This window comes from Nothobranchius furzeri, chromosome 10, assembly GCF_043380555.1.
Source record: "Nothobranchius furzeri strain GRZ-AD chromosome 10, NfurGRZ-RIMD1, whole genome shotgun sequence".
Classification (NCBI taxonomy): Eukaryota; Metazoa; Chordata; class Actinopteri; order Cyprinodontiformes; family Nothobranchiidae; genus Nothobranchius; species Nothobranchius furzeri.
The window spans coordinates 44,525,588-44,543,967 of NC_091750.1; the positions used below are offsets into that span (position 1 = coordinate 44,525,588).

Here is an 18,380-nt window from a genome sequence, read left to right on the forward strand (position 1 = left end):
AAACGAGAAGCTCTTTAATGCAGCTAGAGGTAAACTTATCCGCTCCACATATATTTGCACAGTTAATGCCTTACAATTTTTCTCGATTGCTTAAACACATTTCTTGAAACTATGCCTCATATTTTAAGACCAGTAAACACAATCCATAACATCTCACCCAATGTTCCAAACATCATGTAGGTCAAAATGAAACTCTACACTCAAAACCCAACTTTGCCTACAGACACAAGGCCTCAAAAACACACACACTACAACACAGTCTTGCACATACAGTAGGTGCAATAAATTAAAAACAATAGTTGTAAAACTGGAAAGTTGGTTGCTTGTGGTTCTTCCCCATAAAAACTTTTTCACATGATGGACACAGAAGACAGTGTACGTACAGTGGTGAATTTTATTCATGCACCATACAGTACAACACACACCAAACACACACCAGACATCATTCCACCTCAGCATCTGGTCTTTGGTCTGGGTCAGGCCAGAGAGTCTCATCCACATCACAGGCTATCGGCACTCACCGGGGGGCGGCAACAGTGGAGCAACTCACATTGGGCTGGACTCGTTGCCCCACCTCCCTCATAGTCATACCATGGACAAGGACATGGTCAACTAAAGCGGCTTGAATTTCATCCGAGACCACTTGTCTCCTTGCCCTCGCTTTTCCCCTCCACCTCCTCCTCCCTTGTGTCTTAGACCTCCGCCTCTTCTTCCTCTTCCAACTCTTTCACCTCCCCTTCCCTGGTGTCCTAGATCTCCTCCTCTCCCTCCTTTTCCAAATCTTCCACCTTCTCCTCCCTGGTGTCTTATACCTCCTCTTCTTCATCCTCACCCCCCCCCCCCCCCCAGTGTTGTAGACATCCTCTTGCTCTTCCTCCTTTTCCACTTTCTCCTGTTGTCTTATACCTCTTCTTCCTCTTCCTCTTCCACCTCTTCTTGCACCTCCTTCACCCTAGTGTCCTGGAGCTCCTCCTCCTCTCCCTCCTTTTTCCACTTTCTCCTCCTGGTGTCTTATACCTCTTCCTCTTCCTTCTCTTCCACCTCTCCCTTCCATGGTGTCCTAGACCTCCACTTCCACCGCCTGAAAGCAGCTGAAAACTCACCTGTTCAAGCTGGCTTTGGTGTGACCTTCACCACCCTCCTTGTTCTACTCTCCCCACCTATTCCACCTTCCTCAGGATCCACTGATTCCCCTCTTTCCTTTTCACTCTCTCTCTCTCTTTCTTTACATTTTTTATCACAATGGTCTATTTTTTGATCATTTGAAATATATTTTTAACCATTTTCTAAATTCTTTTTTATATTTAAATTTTTTTTGTTTTTGTGAAGCGCCTCATGATTTTTATCTTGAGAGGCGCTATAGAAACGATATTTTCGTCTTCTTCCTCTGCCCTGTCCTAGACCTCCTCCTCCTCCTCTTCTTCCACTTCCTCCACCCTGGTGTCCTAGACCTCCTCCTCTTCCACTTCCTCCACCCTGGTGTCCTAGACCTCCTCCTCTTCCACCACCTCCATCCTGGGGTCCTAGACCTCCTCCTCTTCCACCTTCTCCACCCTGGTGTCCTAGACCTCCTCCTCTTACCCCTCCTCCACCCTGGCATCCCAGACCTCCTCCTCTTCCACTTCCTCCACCCTGGTGTCCTAGACCTCCTCCTCTTCCACCTTCTCCACCCTGGTGTCCTAGACCTCCTCCTCTTACCCCTCCTCCACCCTGGTGTCCTAGACCTCCTCCTCTTCCACCTTCTCCACCCTGGTGTCCTAGACCTCCTCCTCTTACCCCTCCTCCACCCTGGCATCCCAGACCTCCTCCTCTTCCACTTCCTCCACCCTGGTGTCCTAGACCTCCTCCTCTTCCCCCTCCTCCACCCTGGCATCCCAGACCTCCTCCTCTTCCACTTCCTCCACCCTGGTGTCCTAGACCTCCTCCTCTTCCACCACCTCCACCCTGGCATCCCAGACCTCCTCCTCTTCCCCCTCCTCCACCCTGGTGTCCTAGACCTCCTCCTCTTCCATGTCCTCCACCCTGGTGTCCTAGGTTGTTTCTCAATGTCAAGACGCCTGGCCTTGCGAGGCAATGTCTTGCGAGGCCAGGCGCCTTGCTTACGAGGACACTGTCCTTGGGGTGGCATAATGGGTGGGTGGGGTGGGGGTGGGGGTAAATATGGAGTAGATGACATTTAAACACCTAATGAACCTACAGTAGTAAAACCTTAACTCAATAAATATTTGTTCACCACAAACCTCCTGCTGATTCATGCAGAAAATACTAAAACACTAAAAAATAGAAAAGTCTAATAAAATTTTGATTGCGTGTTTATTTTATTCTTGTTGAAGAACACCAGCAGGTGGCTATAGACTAAATTTGAATTTAATGAACCATTTTAACATTTAAGTTATCCCTATTTTACAAAGCAACTATTTATCCCAGTACAAATATTATTATTACTAGTCAGATTGAAAATACGATGTCAACAGGTATTTTGTTAGTAGTAGAAATTTAGTAGAAAGTCCCCTTCTGACATAATGGTGCCGATGCCTATGAGCCCGAAAAAATGTTTGACCAAGCAGCATTTCCCCCATCCAACCAGTGAAATAAAGTACAGAAATATAATTTTACTTATTGATAAAAAATAAGCAGAAACTGCTTCAATGATCAGTTAGTGCATTCAGTAACCACAGCTTGCCTTCTTTGTCCAAACAATTCCATGATTAACATCCAAACACGAACAGACAAAACTAAAGTTCAGAGAGTCTAAATGGCTGAACATCTTTTAAGGTGAGGCCGAGGCCTTTCCCCAGAGTTAGCTCTGAAGTCATGTGGCTCTGATGCTCATGAATTATTCAGATTTTTAAGCATTTAATTCCACTTGAACAGAAGAGTTACAAAAAAATTCACCCCCCTCAGAGTTGTCATGAATGCAAACTAGATTTATTAATAAATGTTATTTTTTTTAACCAGGCTGTAAACATGTTTATTTCTGCTGTGAAATTGGCAATTTTAACATGGGAGTCAATGAGGATTTGCTCACGTCTGCTGCCAGCCCTCTAGTGGATGAATGTGGAACAGCAATTTTTGCCACTTCCTTGTTGGCTTCAAATTTATAGCAGAATTATGGGGCTTGGTAAAGCAGGGAAAGGCATGGTTCAGGGAAATGAGTGGGCTTTTAAAAAATAGCATCACGGATTTGGAATTTGAGTTAAAAAAAATAGTTATGGTGTTTAAAGGGACTTTACGGAGTTTTGAATTTTTATGCTCGCGATTGCCCCCTCAGGCCAAAAGCGTAACGGCAGCTTCAATAGCAGGCTCGTGCATGAGGCGCGCGTGCTGTACGTGCACACTCCTTAACGAAAATACAGCTGAGACAGTCCCGTGTGTGTGTGTGTGTGTGTGGGGGGGGGGGGGGGGGGGACAGAGGACAGGAGAACATGCACCTAATTAATTAAATAATTTGGTTCTGTACCTTTCTCTTCAGCACAGCCGACAAAGGTTTAAGATGGGTCAGTCCTCCTGCATGCTCAGATCATTCCCTTCCCTTGCTTGAAAAATTGTTCCAAAATGAAAGTTGAACCCACATCTTTTTTATCTGTGAATTCAATGCCGTTCGGCGAGTCTCAAATAAAAATTTGGGCATCTTGCTGTAAAAAAATATACCATTAATGTAAAAAGTAAACTGTGCATAAATTACGTCCACACCAAGAATGGAACCAGGATCTACTGCACAAAAGCCTGACATTTAATTAGGTGAGCTAAAGCACCAGCAATGTCTCTTGTATCTGTAACTTTTATATTCTAGATGACAGCTGAAACAATGTTCAAAGAACGGTTCGGAGAGAAAATGGCTATTTTGTTGCTAATTTGCAGGAAATATCTAGAAGAAAGTAGCTAAGGGTCCTCAGAAATGTAGCTAGGTTCATCACTAGGCGTTAGGAACAGCGACAAAGTCGCTGAGTTGGCACTGCCTCTCTCTCTGCTGCTAAAGCTACTGAAAGCAAATGCTACGGGTGATGCCTGAGCGTGAACGCGCATGCCTGCTCGACCCGAGCAGCTCTCTTTTTCTGTGATTTTACAGAAAAACAGGCAATCACAGTAAAAATGCCAGGGCTCATTCTACAGGACCAGGGCATTGCAGGAGAATGTATGAAGAAGAAATTTATTATTTCTATCCATGTTTTGGCTGTCAAACTTCCATAATGCCCTTTTAAGCAATCAAGAAAACCTGTAATAGGAAGCTTAGCCCTCATATTAAATAGTCTTTGTATGAACAGTAAAAGTTAGCAGAATGATGAAACCTAGAAACTAAAATAGTTTAATCTTACAGTTCCTTGGAGACATTGAATCGATCTAAAGCAGAACCCTTAGAGGAGATAAAAAATAATACATATTATTTAAAATAGATTGTATGTTTTTTTGAAGTTGTTTTGTTACACAGCACTGTAAATGTTTGTAGAGTTCCTATTTCCTCACATTTGACACCACAGTGCTACAAGGAAGTGAAGACAAAAGGGCTTTCACATTCACAAGGTTTACTGGTTGACTTTTTCAGTTTCAGGAACACAGCAGAGAAGTTTTAACCGTTTGGTTGTTTCTTTATTAGGGTAAGGTTACTTTGTTCTGACAGTGGTGAGTATTACATCTACTGTTGTAAGAACAAGTAAACCACCTGGTCAATTTCCCTTTCGTACTTCAGGCAACGCTGCACCAAGCCTAAAACACACACACACACACACACACACACACACACACACACACACACACACACACACACACACACACACACACACACACACATACACACACACACACCTTAGGCCACAAAAAATATCATTATTATGTAGTTAGACAGAACTAAATGACAAGGAGGAGGAATCTGAGTTGTGCCATTTAGGCAGGTAGAAAATGACAGAAAGTGGAAATTAAAACAAGTGAGAGAGAAGAACAGGAAGAGGAAAAACTGCGTAGGAAACAAGCATACAGAGGCAGAAGTGCAAGTCTTTTGTGTCATGAGAGGGAGCAGCGGAGGTGCTCCGACACAAACTCAGCAGGACAAACATTTGAAAGGACCGAGGATGAAATTTCCTTCACAAAGTTCATGAACCAAAAGAAACAAACGGTCACAAAGCAGGTGAATCGTTGGATTTTGTGTGCAGATTTAAAATGGGGTAAGTAACTTACAGCTTCTGACATTTATGCTATTTTGAATGCAGGTGTAGATCTACCAGTAGTTACATTCAAGACTCATTGATTTTTTTTATTACTTAAAGTAATACCAGTTCATTTGCAAGATGGCAAAAGAAGCCTTTTTGTTGGTCAGTTTACATTGGCACTAAACACGTCTTGTTCTGTTTCTCCTGCTGCCTGTAAGCATCAGCCGCAGTTCTACTTTTACTAAAAACCTCCAACAATAAATCTTTTCAATTAAATCCTGCATGCAATCTTCATAGCTAAGCAATTGGAGAAGTAAGGGTATAATAAACATGTTAAGAATGCATTCCATATTAGGAAATGCAGCACTGAACACAGGAAGTGGTCACAGAAAGAAAAAAAAAGACTCTTCAACAGATACCCCACAAACTTCACATGTTTCAAAAACAGTTCAACTCAAAGTTACACACAAGTCTGACAGGAAAATATTTATAATTATATTCTAATTATTCCTTTAATTTACCACAAAGTATTTGCTTTGGTTTCTACAGAACAGATCAGTGTTATTCAAAATGTGTGTTTATTGAGGAAATCAGCAACAGTCACAGAATAAAACAGAACATCATGCAATAAATGATTGCTAACAAGATTATTTGTCTAGTTGTTTGCTCCATGACACCTGCTAGAGGTGCTGTTTGGAACATTTTGTTTTAACTCTGGAAATAATTGAAATTTAAATGATTCTAACAATGTTCATTCTGTACGTAGGCTAGGAATGGGTGGTAAACTTAGTTATGACTAAAATAATGAATTTTATAAACCAAATTACTGGATAGATGGATAGATAGATAGATAGACAGATAGATAGATAGATAGATAGATAGATAGATAGATAGATAGATGATAGATAGATAGATAGATAGATAGATAGATAGATAGATAGATAGATAGATAGATAGATAGATAGATAGATAGATAGATAGATAGATAGATAGATGATAGATAGATAGATAGATAGATAGATAGATAGATAGATAGATAGATAGATAGATAGATAGATAGATAGATAGATAGATAGATAGATAGATAGATAGATAGATAGATAGATAGATAGATAGATAGATAGATAGATAGATAGATAGATGATAGATAGATAGATAGATAGATTATAGATAGATAGATAGATAGATAGATAGATAGATAGATAGATAGATAGATAGATAGATAGATAGATAGATAGATAGATAGATAGATAGATAGATAGATAGATGGATAGATGGATGGATGGATGGATGGATGGATGGATGGATGGATGGATGGATAGATAGATAGATAGATAGATAGATAGATAGATAGATAGATAGATAGATAGATAGATAGATAGATAGATAGATAGATAGATAGATAGATAGATAGATAGATAGATAGATAGATAGATAGATAGATAGATGGATGAACAGACGGCCTTGTTCTCCTGCTGGAAGTCAGGTTGAGTGACTCTGCTCTCTCCCACAGTGAGTCCAGTATCTGTCAGGTCAGAGCAACAGTCATGATGTATGACGACGCCACCAGGCGCTGGGTTCCAGCAGGCTCTGACGCCGCCCACCTCAGCCGTGTCCACATTTATCACAACCCTGCAGCAAACACCTTCAGAGTGGTGGGCCGCAAGCTGCAGGCTGACCAGCAGGTATAAGAATCACCCAGCCCCCCAGTCTGGCTGCAGCTTTCCGTGCTGATTTTTTCATCATGTTGTAGACTTCCACCTATCTTTCACATGACCTCTTTGTAGTTCAAGTTTCAGAAAAACGAATATGTCAAAAATAATCACAGATTCACAAACATACTAACCTTTAGGAGGTTTTTCTCCTGTCTTTTCACTTCCTGTTTGTGTCAGGTGGTGATCAACTGTTCCATTGTCAAAGGGACCAAATATAACGAAGCCACACCAAATTTCCATCAGTGGCGAGATGCCAAACAAGTGTGGGGGTTGAACTTTGGGAGTAAGGAAGATGCTACAGCTTTTGCTGCCTCCATGATGCAAGCATTAGACTCTCTCAGTGGTTCAGGTAACCAGCAGCTGACTCAGGTCAGCGGGTCAAACCTTAAAGTTTAAACAAGGCTAGAGTCTCTGACCTACGGACCAACGTCATGTTTGTCGTCAGAAACTACAAAGTTAAACCGAACCGAGGTCTGAAGGATCTGAAACAAAAAGTTAGGAGATGTGATGAAAACATAATTTATTCAAAATGTTGACAGGTCAGACTCACGTGTGGCAATATACCATGTGTGTGTGTGTGTGTGTGGGGGGGGGGGGTCACCCATAAAGACCCTCCCACTGTCCTAATGGGTGTGACCCCGCAAGGAAAGTTGACCATTGAGCAGGATTGATGGTTAATCTCTTGAGGTCCACGTGGCAGGGGGAGGTGGTGCTCACTCCTCATCCCTGCCACATGGACCCAAGGGATAAACCATCAGCCCTGCTCAATGGTCACCTTTCCTCGTGGGGTCACACCCATTAGGACAGTGGGAGGGTTAAGCTAGTTTAGTGATGTAATTTTATGTATTTTCAGAGCTTTGAAGCAACTGTTTTTAGACAATTGATTCATGTTTCATTATACAAGGGTCCCCTCAGAATGGGCCGTCCCCGCAGCAGCTGGAACAGCAAAGAAGGTAAGTTTCAAATGTGCCTCAGATGTCTGACCCTGTTTTGGTGTTTAAGCTTCTTCCTCTCTGTTCAGGCTGGAGCAACAGAAGCAAGAACAGCTGTCCAGGGAGAATAAGAAGCCTGATCCACCTGCTCCTCCGCCCCCCCATACAGCTGGTCCATCAGCCCCCCCAGGACCACCACCCCCACCGGGCCCACCCCCACCACCCTGTGGATCCGGCCCTCCACCACCTCCTCCACCACCTCCTCCTCCTCTTTCTGGTGGTTTGCCCCCAGCACCTCCCCCACCCCCAGCTGGAGGAGGAGGTGGAGAAGCAGGAGGCAAAAACGATTTTGCAGCAGCTCTTGCAGGGGCCAAATTGCGTAAAACAACAAAGGTGAGGATTTGTAATTAACCCAGTGAGAAAATATTTTGCTGTAAAATATAAATGAAACAAGCAAATGTGAAATCCACTTTTATCTTGTGGACGTTTGTAAAAACATGTTTCTTCTGTTCCTGAAAGTAACCAGAAGTCCCGTTGGTGAGTCAGCGGATTTGTCTCTGCAGGAGAAGGCTTGATGACTGATGGCTAAAGGAAGCTAAACCAGCTAACATCAGTTGTTCTTGTTTCTGCAGGATGAGGGCGCAGGAGCAAGCCCGGCTTCCAAACCAGTGCCCTCATCTGGAGGAGGAGGAGGAGGAGGCGGAGGGGGAGGAGGAGGAGGAGGAGGAGGTCTAATGGGAGAAATGAGTGCTATCCTTGCAAGGAGGCAAGTTTCTACTTTCTACACCTAAAAGTCGTGCTTGTTTAGAACTGATGTTGAAATGCATCCTGCTGATTGCAGGTGAGCAACCGAATCACCCCTTTTGGTCTCTACAGGAACAGAACCAGGATGTACCTAGAGCTTTGTGTGTGTGTGTGTGTGTGTGTGTGTGTGTGTGTGTGTGTGTGTGTGTGTGTGTGTGTGTGTGTGTGTGTGTGTGTGTGTGTGTGTGTGTGTGTGTGTGTGTGTGTGTGTGTGTGTGTGTGTGTGTGCGTGCGTGTGAGGAGATAAGAGTGTTATCCAAACCCAAACATCAGCAATCATCAGCTGATCAGAAGATTAAATCCATTAGTTGATTAGGGAAAGGAGGAGGAGGTTTTTGTAAATGTCCCTTGTCATACGCCCCCAAGCACAACAATCAAACGTCTAAATGCCCACTAGCATCTCATCTTATGTCCCTTTTCTACCAGCACCTACTCAAGCGCAGCTCAACTCCACTCTAGTTCAGTGTCAGCAGCCGAAGGCCAGACTGCAGGAATCCATCACTACAGAAGGCCTTTCAGAGTCAGGTGGTGAACTGAGGGTTTTTTTCAGTGACAATGTCAGTGGTGAAACTGTGAAGGTGCACTATGTGCTCTAGGAACAGGTAGGCAGTTTGTCAGGAAGTATAGGGAGACCTTGGAAGTCCACCAGTTGGACAGCTTTGGAGAACCGGCACACGATGATGAGGACGGTGTCCAACTCATTAACCGATTAGTGTTTCATGAAGAAATCCAAGCCCACATGTGATCAGGGGGGCTTAGGTGCCCAGAAAAAGGAGATGAGTTGGCCCGGATCAAGGCTTCCATCCTGAATATGGATGGGACAAATTGTAGGGGGTCTCTGGGGTAGCGGGCTGAAAAGGCCACCCTGATGAAGTCCTCCAGAGGCCAATGCAGAAGAGCAGGAACTAGTTGGCAGGAAGGATTAGGTATAGGTTTGGGTCAGGAAAAGACTGAATGGTGCCGAAAGACGGTTTAGCCCAGGATGTTTTTGGTATGCTGGTGAAGGGAGCATGTTTCGAGTTCACAGAGTAGGTGGGTGTTTCAGAGGTGGTTGAGGAATTCCCGTATCTGTCAGATGGGGTCCGTCTCAGAACAGAAGTAGATACGAATGTCGTTGAGGTACACAAACACCCTATGGCCCGGCAAGTGCTGCAGCATGACATTGATGAGGTGGTGACTGCCCAACTGTGGGATGGTCTCTACAGTTCCTGATGGACATGTTTTTGGGTTGTGTCTGTTCCTTGATTGGGAATGGTTGCAATGGGTGGTTGTCAATAGAAGTGTGGATATGTGGAAAGCCACCATGAAGTGATAGACTGCTCCAGTATCTTGGAACTCCATGGCCTCAGCAGTGGAGTCCCTTTACTAAACGTTCACCCATAGACATGAAGAGGCCCTGAGTGGTGTATGACCAGGCAAGATGCCTCCTAAGTCTTCCTGGTGGTTGCATTTTCCGGCCTCTTTGGACAGGTGAATCTGCAGTGTTGGGTGAGCCGCTGTAGGCGCAAAATCCCTGGAGCCAATGTCGTTCCCACTCCTCAGGACTATAGGTTCTGTAGCTGGTTGTTCCTCTGAGGATCTTGGTAGCTGGCAATGTGGAGGAAGGAAGGGCAACATAGAGTGAGGACAAGCCATCACCCACTTGTCAATCGGGAGGGCCTGCTGACAGCATCATACAGTGTGTCTGGTGTCACACGACCCAGCAACTTGTTCCAGACATTACCAGCAAGTCCTGCCTCAACGTTGGTGCATAGGGCCACCTCTCCTCAGTTCATAAATGTATCTGTTACTTAGATTCAGTCTAATTTTATAGTTTTTTATGAATGAGGTATCCTTAAACATAAAAGGGAACTGTTCTGGAGCAGGTTGTGTATTCTGCTTGTTTTACTCTTCAGAACAGAGATGAGCTACAACACTTTACCAATTTTTGTGTGAAGGGCGAAAAATTACGCGTAGCAATCTCGGAATAATCCAGGGATACTAAAACATTTCTAGAAACAATTGAGAGGTCTAGAGCTCTGGTAGCTCTAGAGCTTTGGTAAATCACAGACAGCTGCTTTAAGCCGGGCGGACACTGAGAAGCATTCAGCATCAGCTAATACTGTACGACTTCCCCAAAGAGCAAATCTCATGGGTCGTGTGCTCACACTGTACGTCTGGTACTAAACAGCTAAAAATAGCAGTTTTACACAACACGCCAGACTTTTTTTGTGTTGTTATTGATGTCTGTTGTCCTTCGGGCTTGCTGTTGGAGAAGGACACAGGATTTATGGGGGTTGGAGGAGGAAGACGAAAATGAGAATCAATCTTTTATCTGTTTAATTTGACATAAACACAACAAGACAATCCTTGTCAATATGTGTGAAAAAAGTGTAATAAATACAGCCATGTTGAACCATGTTTGCGTATGCGCCGTGAGCAGTTCTGGTACTTTTTTGGGTCGCAGCCACTGCAGCGCTGCTTCAACAGTGCGCTGTTCTCACGAGGGACGAGCAAAATATCAAACACGCCAGAAATTTGTGCAGCTTACAATTGCTGATTGGTAGCTGGTCAGGTGGTGTTAATCGCCTCTCAAAGGTTCTCCTAAAGCTGGATGGACACTGCACACCTTTTTCACTTTTTTGAGCCAATTTTCTCCTCGTGCAAGAATCTACAAGACCGGGGCGAGTTTTGCGCTGAGTGTCGTGTAGTATAAAGGAGGTTACGAGAGGTGATTACCACCACGTGACCAGCTACCGATTGGCAGTCGTAAGCTTGTATGAATTTCTGGCGTGTTTGATATTTTGCTTGTCCCTCATGAGAACATCACATTGTTGAAGCGGCGCTTCGAGCGGCTGCGACCCAAAACAGTACCAGAACGGCTCTCGGCGCAAACATGTGTCAGCACGGCTCGCCAGCTTTTTCCCTATTTACACACATCGGTCGGTTTTATTTATACAGTTTTTTTTCCACACACAGCGACAACGATTGTCAAGAAAGCATTTTTATGTCAAATTGAACTGATAAAACACTGAATTACTTTCTTTCTTTTTTTCGTCTTTCTCCTCCAACCCTCAAATTTATACAGCACTCCTGAAGAGCAGTAGACTTCAATAACAACACAAAAAAGGCCAGTATTCTGTGTAAAAACTGTTATTTTTAGCATGTTTGCAGGTCTGATGTGTTGCTTCCAGATGTACGGTGTGAGCAGTCAGAGTACTGGTGTGAGCACATGACTCGTGACATTTGTTCTGCAGGGAAGTCGTACAGTTTGAGCTGAAGCTGAATGCTATGAGTGAAAAAGTTGCACAGTGTCCGCCCGGCTTAACCCTCCACTGAGTCTTGTGGGTCTCTCTGTTGTGTTCAGGTGTTTAGTTATTTCAGCAGTTTAGTTAAAGCTGGATGATAAACCAAAGTCTTTCTCCGTTGTACAAACTTGAACCATGACATCCCATCTACCGGGACCAGAGGTTGGGATTCATGACGTGGGATTGAAAGCACCCCACCCACACCTGGCAGTAACTCAGAACAGGGTGTAGACCATCAACATATAAATATTGGACAATGGGTTTCCCTAGGCTCCAATAACACGTTTTTGAAGAAAAATGGGAGGTGGCCACCACCACCATTTTGACCGTGTCACGGGTTCCGTCAAGCCCAGACAATTCCACAAAAGGGAAGAGAGGTGGAGCTGAGGGTGGGGCTGTAAGGCTGGGATCAACTGACGACACCCGGTCGAACTAGCTACAAGCTAACCTGAAGCTAGCGCAAAGCTAACGCGGAGGTGGGAGCTAAGCTAACGGAGGTAGCAACCTAGCTACAACCGGAGTTAACTGTGCACAACACCAGAGCTTCTGAGTCAGAGATACACCGGGCTGACCGCTGGGTAAAACCGGGAGGAACACAGAGGTCTCCCGAGAGCTCCACAAGCCGGCAGCCGCACAGCAGACAAGCGCTGCTGCGATCTGAGATGCGCAGAGCTGCCGCTGGGGAGAACTGGGTGGAAAGGTTTCCATCCCAGAGCTCCACAAGCTGGCAGCCCGTGCAGCACACAGAAGCCGCGATCAGACAGAGATGCGCCGAGCTGCGGGGAGGCGAGAACGGGTGGAAAACAGAGGTCTCCCGAGAGCTCCACAAGCCAATAGTCAGAACCCAGCTCCACCAACATGTTATATTTGAACCCATTTTCTAAAGTGCAGCATTATGTTAAATGCACTGGGTTTTACCCTATTACATTTAAATTTCATGGTTAAACGGTACATGTTAAAATCTAAGCTCAGCTAGTGCAAGAGCGGCAGTGACCTAAAATACATAAATAAAATTTTACTTACAGAAAAACAATGAATTGGAGACTCCTTGGACGCTCTATTAGTGCAATTAATGCCACAGCAAGTCATTTTGTCCAACAATTGCACAAATAATATCCAACAAAGAACGCACAAACGCTACAGCTAATGGTCTAAGTTGAGAGACTGAAAATGACCGAACAGTTTGCAGGCGAGGCTGAGGCTCAGACTGAGGCCTTTCCCCGGAGCTAGCTCTGTGGTCACGTGGGTCTGATGCTCATTAATTATACAGAATTTTAGGCTTTTAATACACTTAAACAGAAGAGTGAGAAAAAAATTCACCCCCCTCATAGTTCTCATGAGTGTAAACTAGATCATTTAAACAAAAAACATGTGTTGGTACCAGGATGTAAACATGTTTATTTCTGCTGTGAAATTGGTATTTTTAACATGGGAGTCAATGAGGATTTGCTCGTTTCTGACACCAGCCCCCAGCGGAGGAGGGTGGAACTACAATTTATTTCACTTCTGCGTTTGCTTCAATTTTTCACCCGCATTGTGGGGGCTTGGTGTAGACACCAACAGGAGTTAATGATGGGTTGTTTCCTAATGAATGTGATTGATCTATCCAGGAGGAAAGCTGCTGACAAACCTGCAGCAGCAAAGGAAGAACCTTCCAATGTAAGTCTTCTTTCACTTATTGACTTATTTCATTTTGATTTGGAAGTGAGATGAGTGTCAGAGCTTTATCTGTGTGCTTACAGGAAGAATGTGGCTCCTCAGGATCAAAATCATCAGAAGCAGCTGGTGAGCAACCCCTCCTTCATGCTTGTGCTAGTCTTTCATTTAAATAACATCTCAGTTTCATCTTTAAATATGCTCACTTATTTTACCAGAACTCAGTCAACCCAAGGAAACATCTGCCTCAGCATCAAGGTGAGGGACTTCCACGTCATGCTGTTCTTACAGATGTTGAAACAGCTGGTGCTGATCCAGTAAAGTAACAAAAACAAGTCACTGAAAATAAATCCACAAAAATTAGACTTTTGATTTGTAGTTTGTCTTAATAAAACAATAATAATAAAATTGATCTGGGCTATGTGATGAAATGCTTCGAAAAGATGAAACAGAATTTGAGTCTTAGAAGATATGAAAGATTACTATTGGCCAGCGTGTTAAAGATCAAGGCAAGAAGACTAAAGGCTGGAAGACCATCTCTGATGTTCCTCCTGACATTTGGTCCAAAGGACTGTAGACAAGCTGCATGGACATCAAACCATGAGGACAACTGATGATTAAAGAGACAAAAATATGACCGATTGCCAAACAGCCCAGAATAACTTTCATAGACTAAAGGTCATCTCTAAGGTCAAAGTTCATCTGGGTCAGATCACATTGTCTGTTACTGGTAGAGTCAGAGGAAGATGTCCTAAGAGGACAGTAAATCTTGAATTGGAAGACTGGATATTCATTTCGTCTCTACTGCATGTCGTAACACTTCATCTGTATTTTAACTTCATGTTGTTGCAACAGGTCCAAATCCTTCAGCACCACTCAAAAAGAGTGTCCAAGTCCCAGATCCAGTCCATCTCCCTCCTCTAACTCTGCTCCACTGCTCAGGTACCGTCAGCCCTTCTGTCCAACCTGCTGCTGGTCTGTGTGTTCACATCTCAGCAAATCAATAGTCTAGTCACTGGTAGGCGTGTCTGTTGGTCAGAAAGCTGGTGGTCTGATCCCAGCTTCCCCTTCCACATGTGACGTGTCCTTTAGCAAGGCATGGATGCGTTTGGTAAACGACATAAAGTTGTGTTAAATCTTACAAAGAGGTGATTCTATATTTGTGTCATTTTGTGTTCCACTTCACAGCCACGAGTTGTAAAAACACACACACACACACGTATGCATGCATGTGAGTCGATGTGTGCATGTGTGTGTGTGTGTGTGTGTGTGTGTGTGTATGTATGTATGCATACGTACACACACACATACGCATGGATCCACACACAGGCACATATTCACACACACATCCACTCACATGCAGCACCCACACAAACACACACGCACACGCACACGCACACACTCACACACACACACACACACGCACACACACAGACATGCATGCTTCCACACATATGCATATGTACACACACCCACACACACACAAACACACGCATGCTTACACACACGCACACACACACACACACAAACACACGCATGCTTACACACACACACACACACACACACACTTTTCCTGATTTTTAATCTACATAAAGAGTTTTTTGATCGTTTATGACTGATTGCAGTAATTGCTCCTGTTAAAGACTCGTTACACCGAAGACAGAAGTTTATGTTTTAGTGGAAGTAAAATTCAGGAAGCTGACCTGAGGAAGTAGCTGCTGCTGTTTCTGCAGAGACGAGCAGTCACTCGGATACAGCAGAACTTTAATGATGACCTCACAGACCGTTCAGTTTGCTCTGATGGGTCCCGCTCTAACATTCCACGTGAACTGCTTTTGTACTTTGTGGCTCCTTTTCATGATGTGAACAGATGTGTTTTCTTCTGCAGGTCCAAGGTGAAGAAGAGCTCTGAAGGTCCAGAGGGTGATGCTGATTTGGAACAAATTAAACAGGTTAGAGCTAAGTTTGATGTCAAACAGCCAGTCTTGTGTTCCGACTTTCTTCTGATTCTTAAAAGTTTCTCTTCTAAACCTTGATGAGGCGTCTCTTTCTCCTGCTAAAGGGGGTAGAGTTGTTTCACCGAGAGTAAAAACTGACTATTATCCCTTTAACTATTTAAAAAACAACCGAGAAAGTGAAAAGAGAAGCTCCCCCTAATGGTTTGGTTTACGTTTAAAGGAAATCATCGAGGAAGTCAAAAAAGAACTTCACAAACTAAAGGAGGAGATAATCAGTGGTGAGTTTGGACTTGAAGTCGTAGAAGATCATAAAATATGTTTTTCATATCTAAACGACAAGATGTTCAGTAGAGGTGCTGAAAAATATCGATTCAAATCTGAATCGGGATTCTTATTTATAAAGATTCAGAATCGATTCACAAAGGTTCAGAATCGATTCCAAGAACTCAAATATTTGTTATGTTGCAGGTTTGAGACGCACTTTTTAAAATCTTTGTTAGGAGAGTCAGTACTCCGTTCACTTTTGTGGTCCCATAAATTGAATCTGCTGATAAGAGGACACTTGAATGTAATTTTTTCCATACTCAGAAATTTGAGATATTCTCATATTTATTTTCTAAGTTGATAAATGAGTACTCAGGATTACTCATGTAACTTGTTCATACGCATACTTGAAAAGTATTTGACGGTATTACTTTCAAAGCTACTGTTTGGTAACTACAGATTTGTTATATTTTACAAGGTAAGCAAAAATAAATGTTGCCTTTTGGTCAAACGATTGCTTCTGTTTACAGTTTTAGAATCACTTTATTTTACATTGTAAATTTACATTTTTGGAGCATGACCAGTTTAAAGTCAAATAAAAATGTCCCACAGCTTTAACTAACTTGTACAACAAGTTAATCCTGGAGCTGACACTCTTCGTTAATACTGATTGTGAATCGATTTAAATTGAGAATTGATTCTGAATCGAATCGGCACCCCAAGAATCGGAATCGAATCAAATCGAGAGTTGCTCTAAGATTCACATCCCTAATGTTCAGTCTGCTGTTTGTCTTCCAGCACTGATCGATGAGCTTCACAAAGGAACACTTCCCAGTTAAGCCTGTTGGTGATGCATCTGTTGACAGATCTGCAGAGTTACAGCATTATGGAGAACGTATTAATAAATAGGACTGTCATTAGAATGTCTCATAAATATCTGAGTGAATTCATACTAGGCTACATGAACCAGAGGCATACGCCCATTAGACTGTTTTGCATGTGGCTGGAAATAATAAAAAAGTCATTGAATTTGTTTACTTGTTTTGTTCGTGTGTGTGTGCGTGCACATGCATGCATGAGTGTGTTCGCTGTAACGTCCAAGATAAGCTTTAAACAACGACACGTGTTCTTTCCACACTGGGGACACAACCTTGATGTTTGAGGCTTGAAATCTGATTTCTGAATAAAGTCAAAGGTCCAGTTTCAGACCTCAACAAATAAAGGAGTCTGACACAAGTGAATTGAGTGGTGGTGATTCAAGCGCGGGTCTGTGAGCGGGGTGGGGGTGTGGGGACAGAGGAGGCTGGCGAGACCAACATGTCCACACCCACTGATACAAGGCTTCGGTATCAAAATAACTTTATTGGCCTTCAAGACCAAAATGCATAAGAAAAGAAAAGAAAATATCTTTTCCATTGCGCCTCTCAAGATAAAAATCACGAGGCGCTTCACAATAACAAAAAATTTTAAATATAAAAATAATTTAGAAAATTATTAAAAATATATTTAAAATGAGCAAAAATAGACAATTGTGATTAAAAAATGTAAAGAAATAGAGTGAATAGGAGAGAGGGAAATCAGTGGATCCTGGGAAAGGTAGAATGAGAGCAGAACAAGGAGAGGGTGGTGAAGAAGGTCTTCAGCTGCTTTTTAAAGGAGACCACTGAGTCCACTGATCTCAGGCTCAGGGGGAGAGAGTTCCAGAGTCTGGGGGCCACAGCAGCAAATGATCTGTCACCTTTGGTCTTTAGCCTGGTGCTGCACAACCAGTAGGCTTTGATCACTGGACCTCAGGGTCCTGCTGGAGGTGTAGGGACTAAGAAGTTCACCAATGTAAGATGGTGCTTGTCCATGTAAGGCCCTACAGACCAGAACCAGAAACTTGAAATGAACCCTGAAGTTGACTGGCAGCCAGTGAAGCTGGAGGAGAAGCGGGACAAAAACCTGCTGCACCATCTGCAGAAGAAAAGCCTCCACATGCCCTCTAGTGGCAACCTGCAGAAAAGGTGAGGACAGCAAAACACACCCACAGCCCCCAAACCACATCAGCCACGTCGTACACACTCCCTTCTGCTGAATCACTCAGTGGGTAGGTCCAGGTGAGAGGATGTCACAGATATTCATGTCACTTTTTGAATGTTCTTCAAAGAGTTCAGGTCTGTGAGTTTGTCTATGTAGATATGTGACCCAAACCCATGAGCGGATGGATGAGCCAAAGGTACATCAGTGAGGGTGGATGTTGGCTGATGTTTAATTCCTCACTGATACTTTTGGCACATGACCAGATTTATGGTGGTTTTCTCCTCATTTGCTGCTCCTTCTGTTGTCCTGGAAGAAGGATGTGAATCTCACCAAACCCACAGACATGTTTCTTCTCCTTGTTCTCCGTGTCTGGCTCATGGATGTCAGTTTGGTGAGATGAGCAGTTGGAGTGCTCCATGTCATTCCACCCAAAACCTAAGGTACCTGTTGCTGCCTGCTGAAAACAAACACTTTCTTCGCTTTCATCTGCAGCTAGAAGGAGCGATAGCTGCTTTTTACCAATAAAGCAGTTCCCATTGTTATTCTACTTGCACTCGTTTGCAGTTTTCCATTCATCTTTTCAAGTCCTGTGAATATT

The 18,380-nt window shown here is 43.5% G+C and overlaps 1 protein-coding gene across 1 annotated transcript; it reads left to right on the top strand.

Moving 5' to 3' along the window:
- Positions 1–5,018: 5,018 nt before the first annotated feature.
- On the top strand, positions 5,019–16,793 carry LOC107386355 (vasodilator-stimulated phosphoprotein). Its single transcript, XM_015960689.3, has 13 exons — positions 5,019–5,159; positions 6,658–6,829; positions 7,037–7,208; positions 7,764–7,812; positions 7,881–8,184; positions 8,424–8,557; positions 13,493–13,541; positions 13,625–13,667; positions 13,757–13,796; positions 14,394–14,480; positions 15,427–15,490; positions 15,717–15,774; positions 16,559–16,793. The coding sequence occupies exons 1-13, from the start codon at positions 5,155–5,157 to the stop codon at positions 16,597–16,599; spliced, it is 1,218 nt and encodes a 405-aa protein (XP_015816175.1). The 5' UTR covers positions 5,019–5,154; the 3' UTR covers positions 16,600–16,793.
- Positions 16,794–18,380: the final 1,587 nt, after the last annotated feature.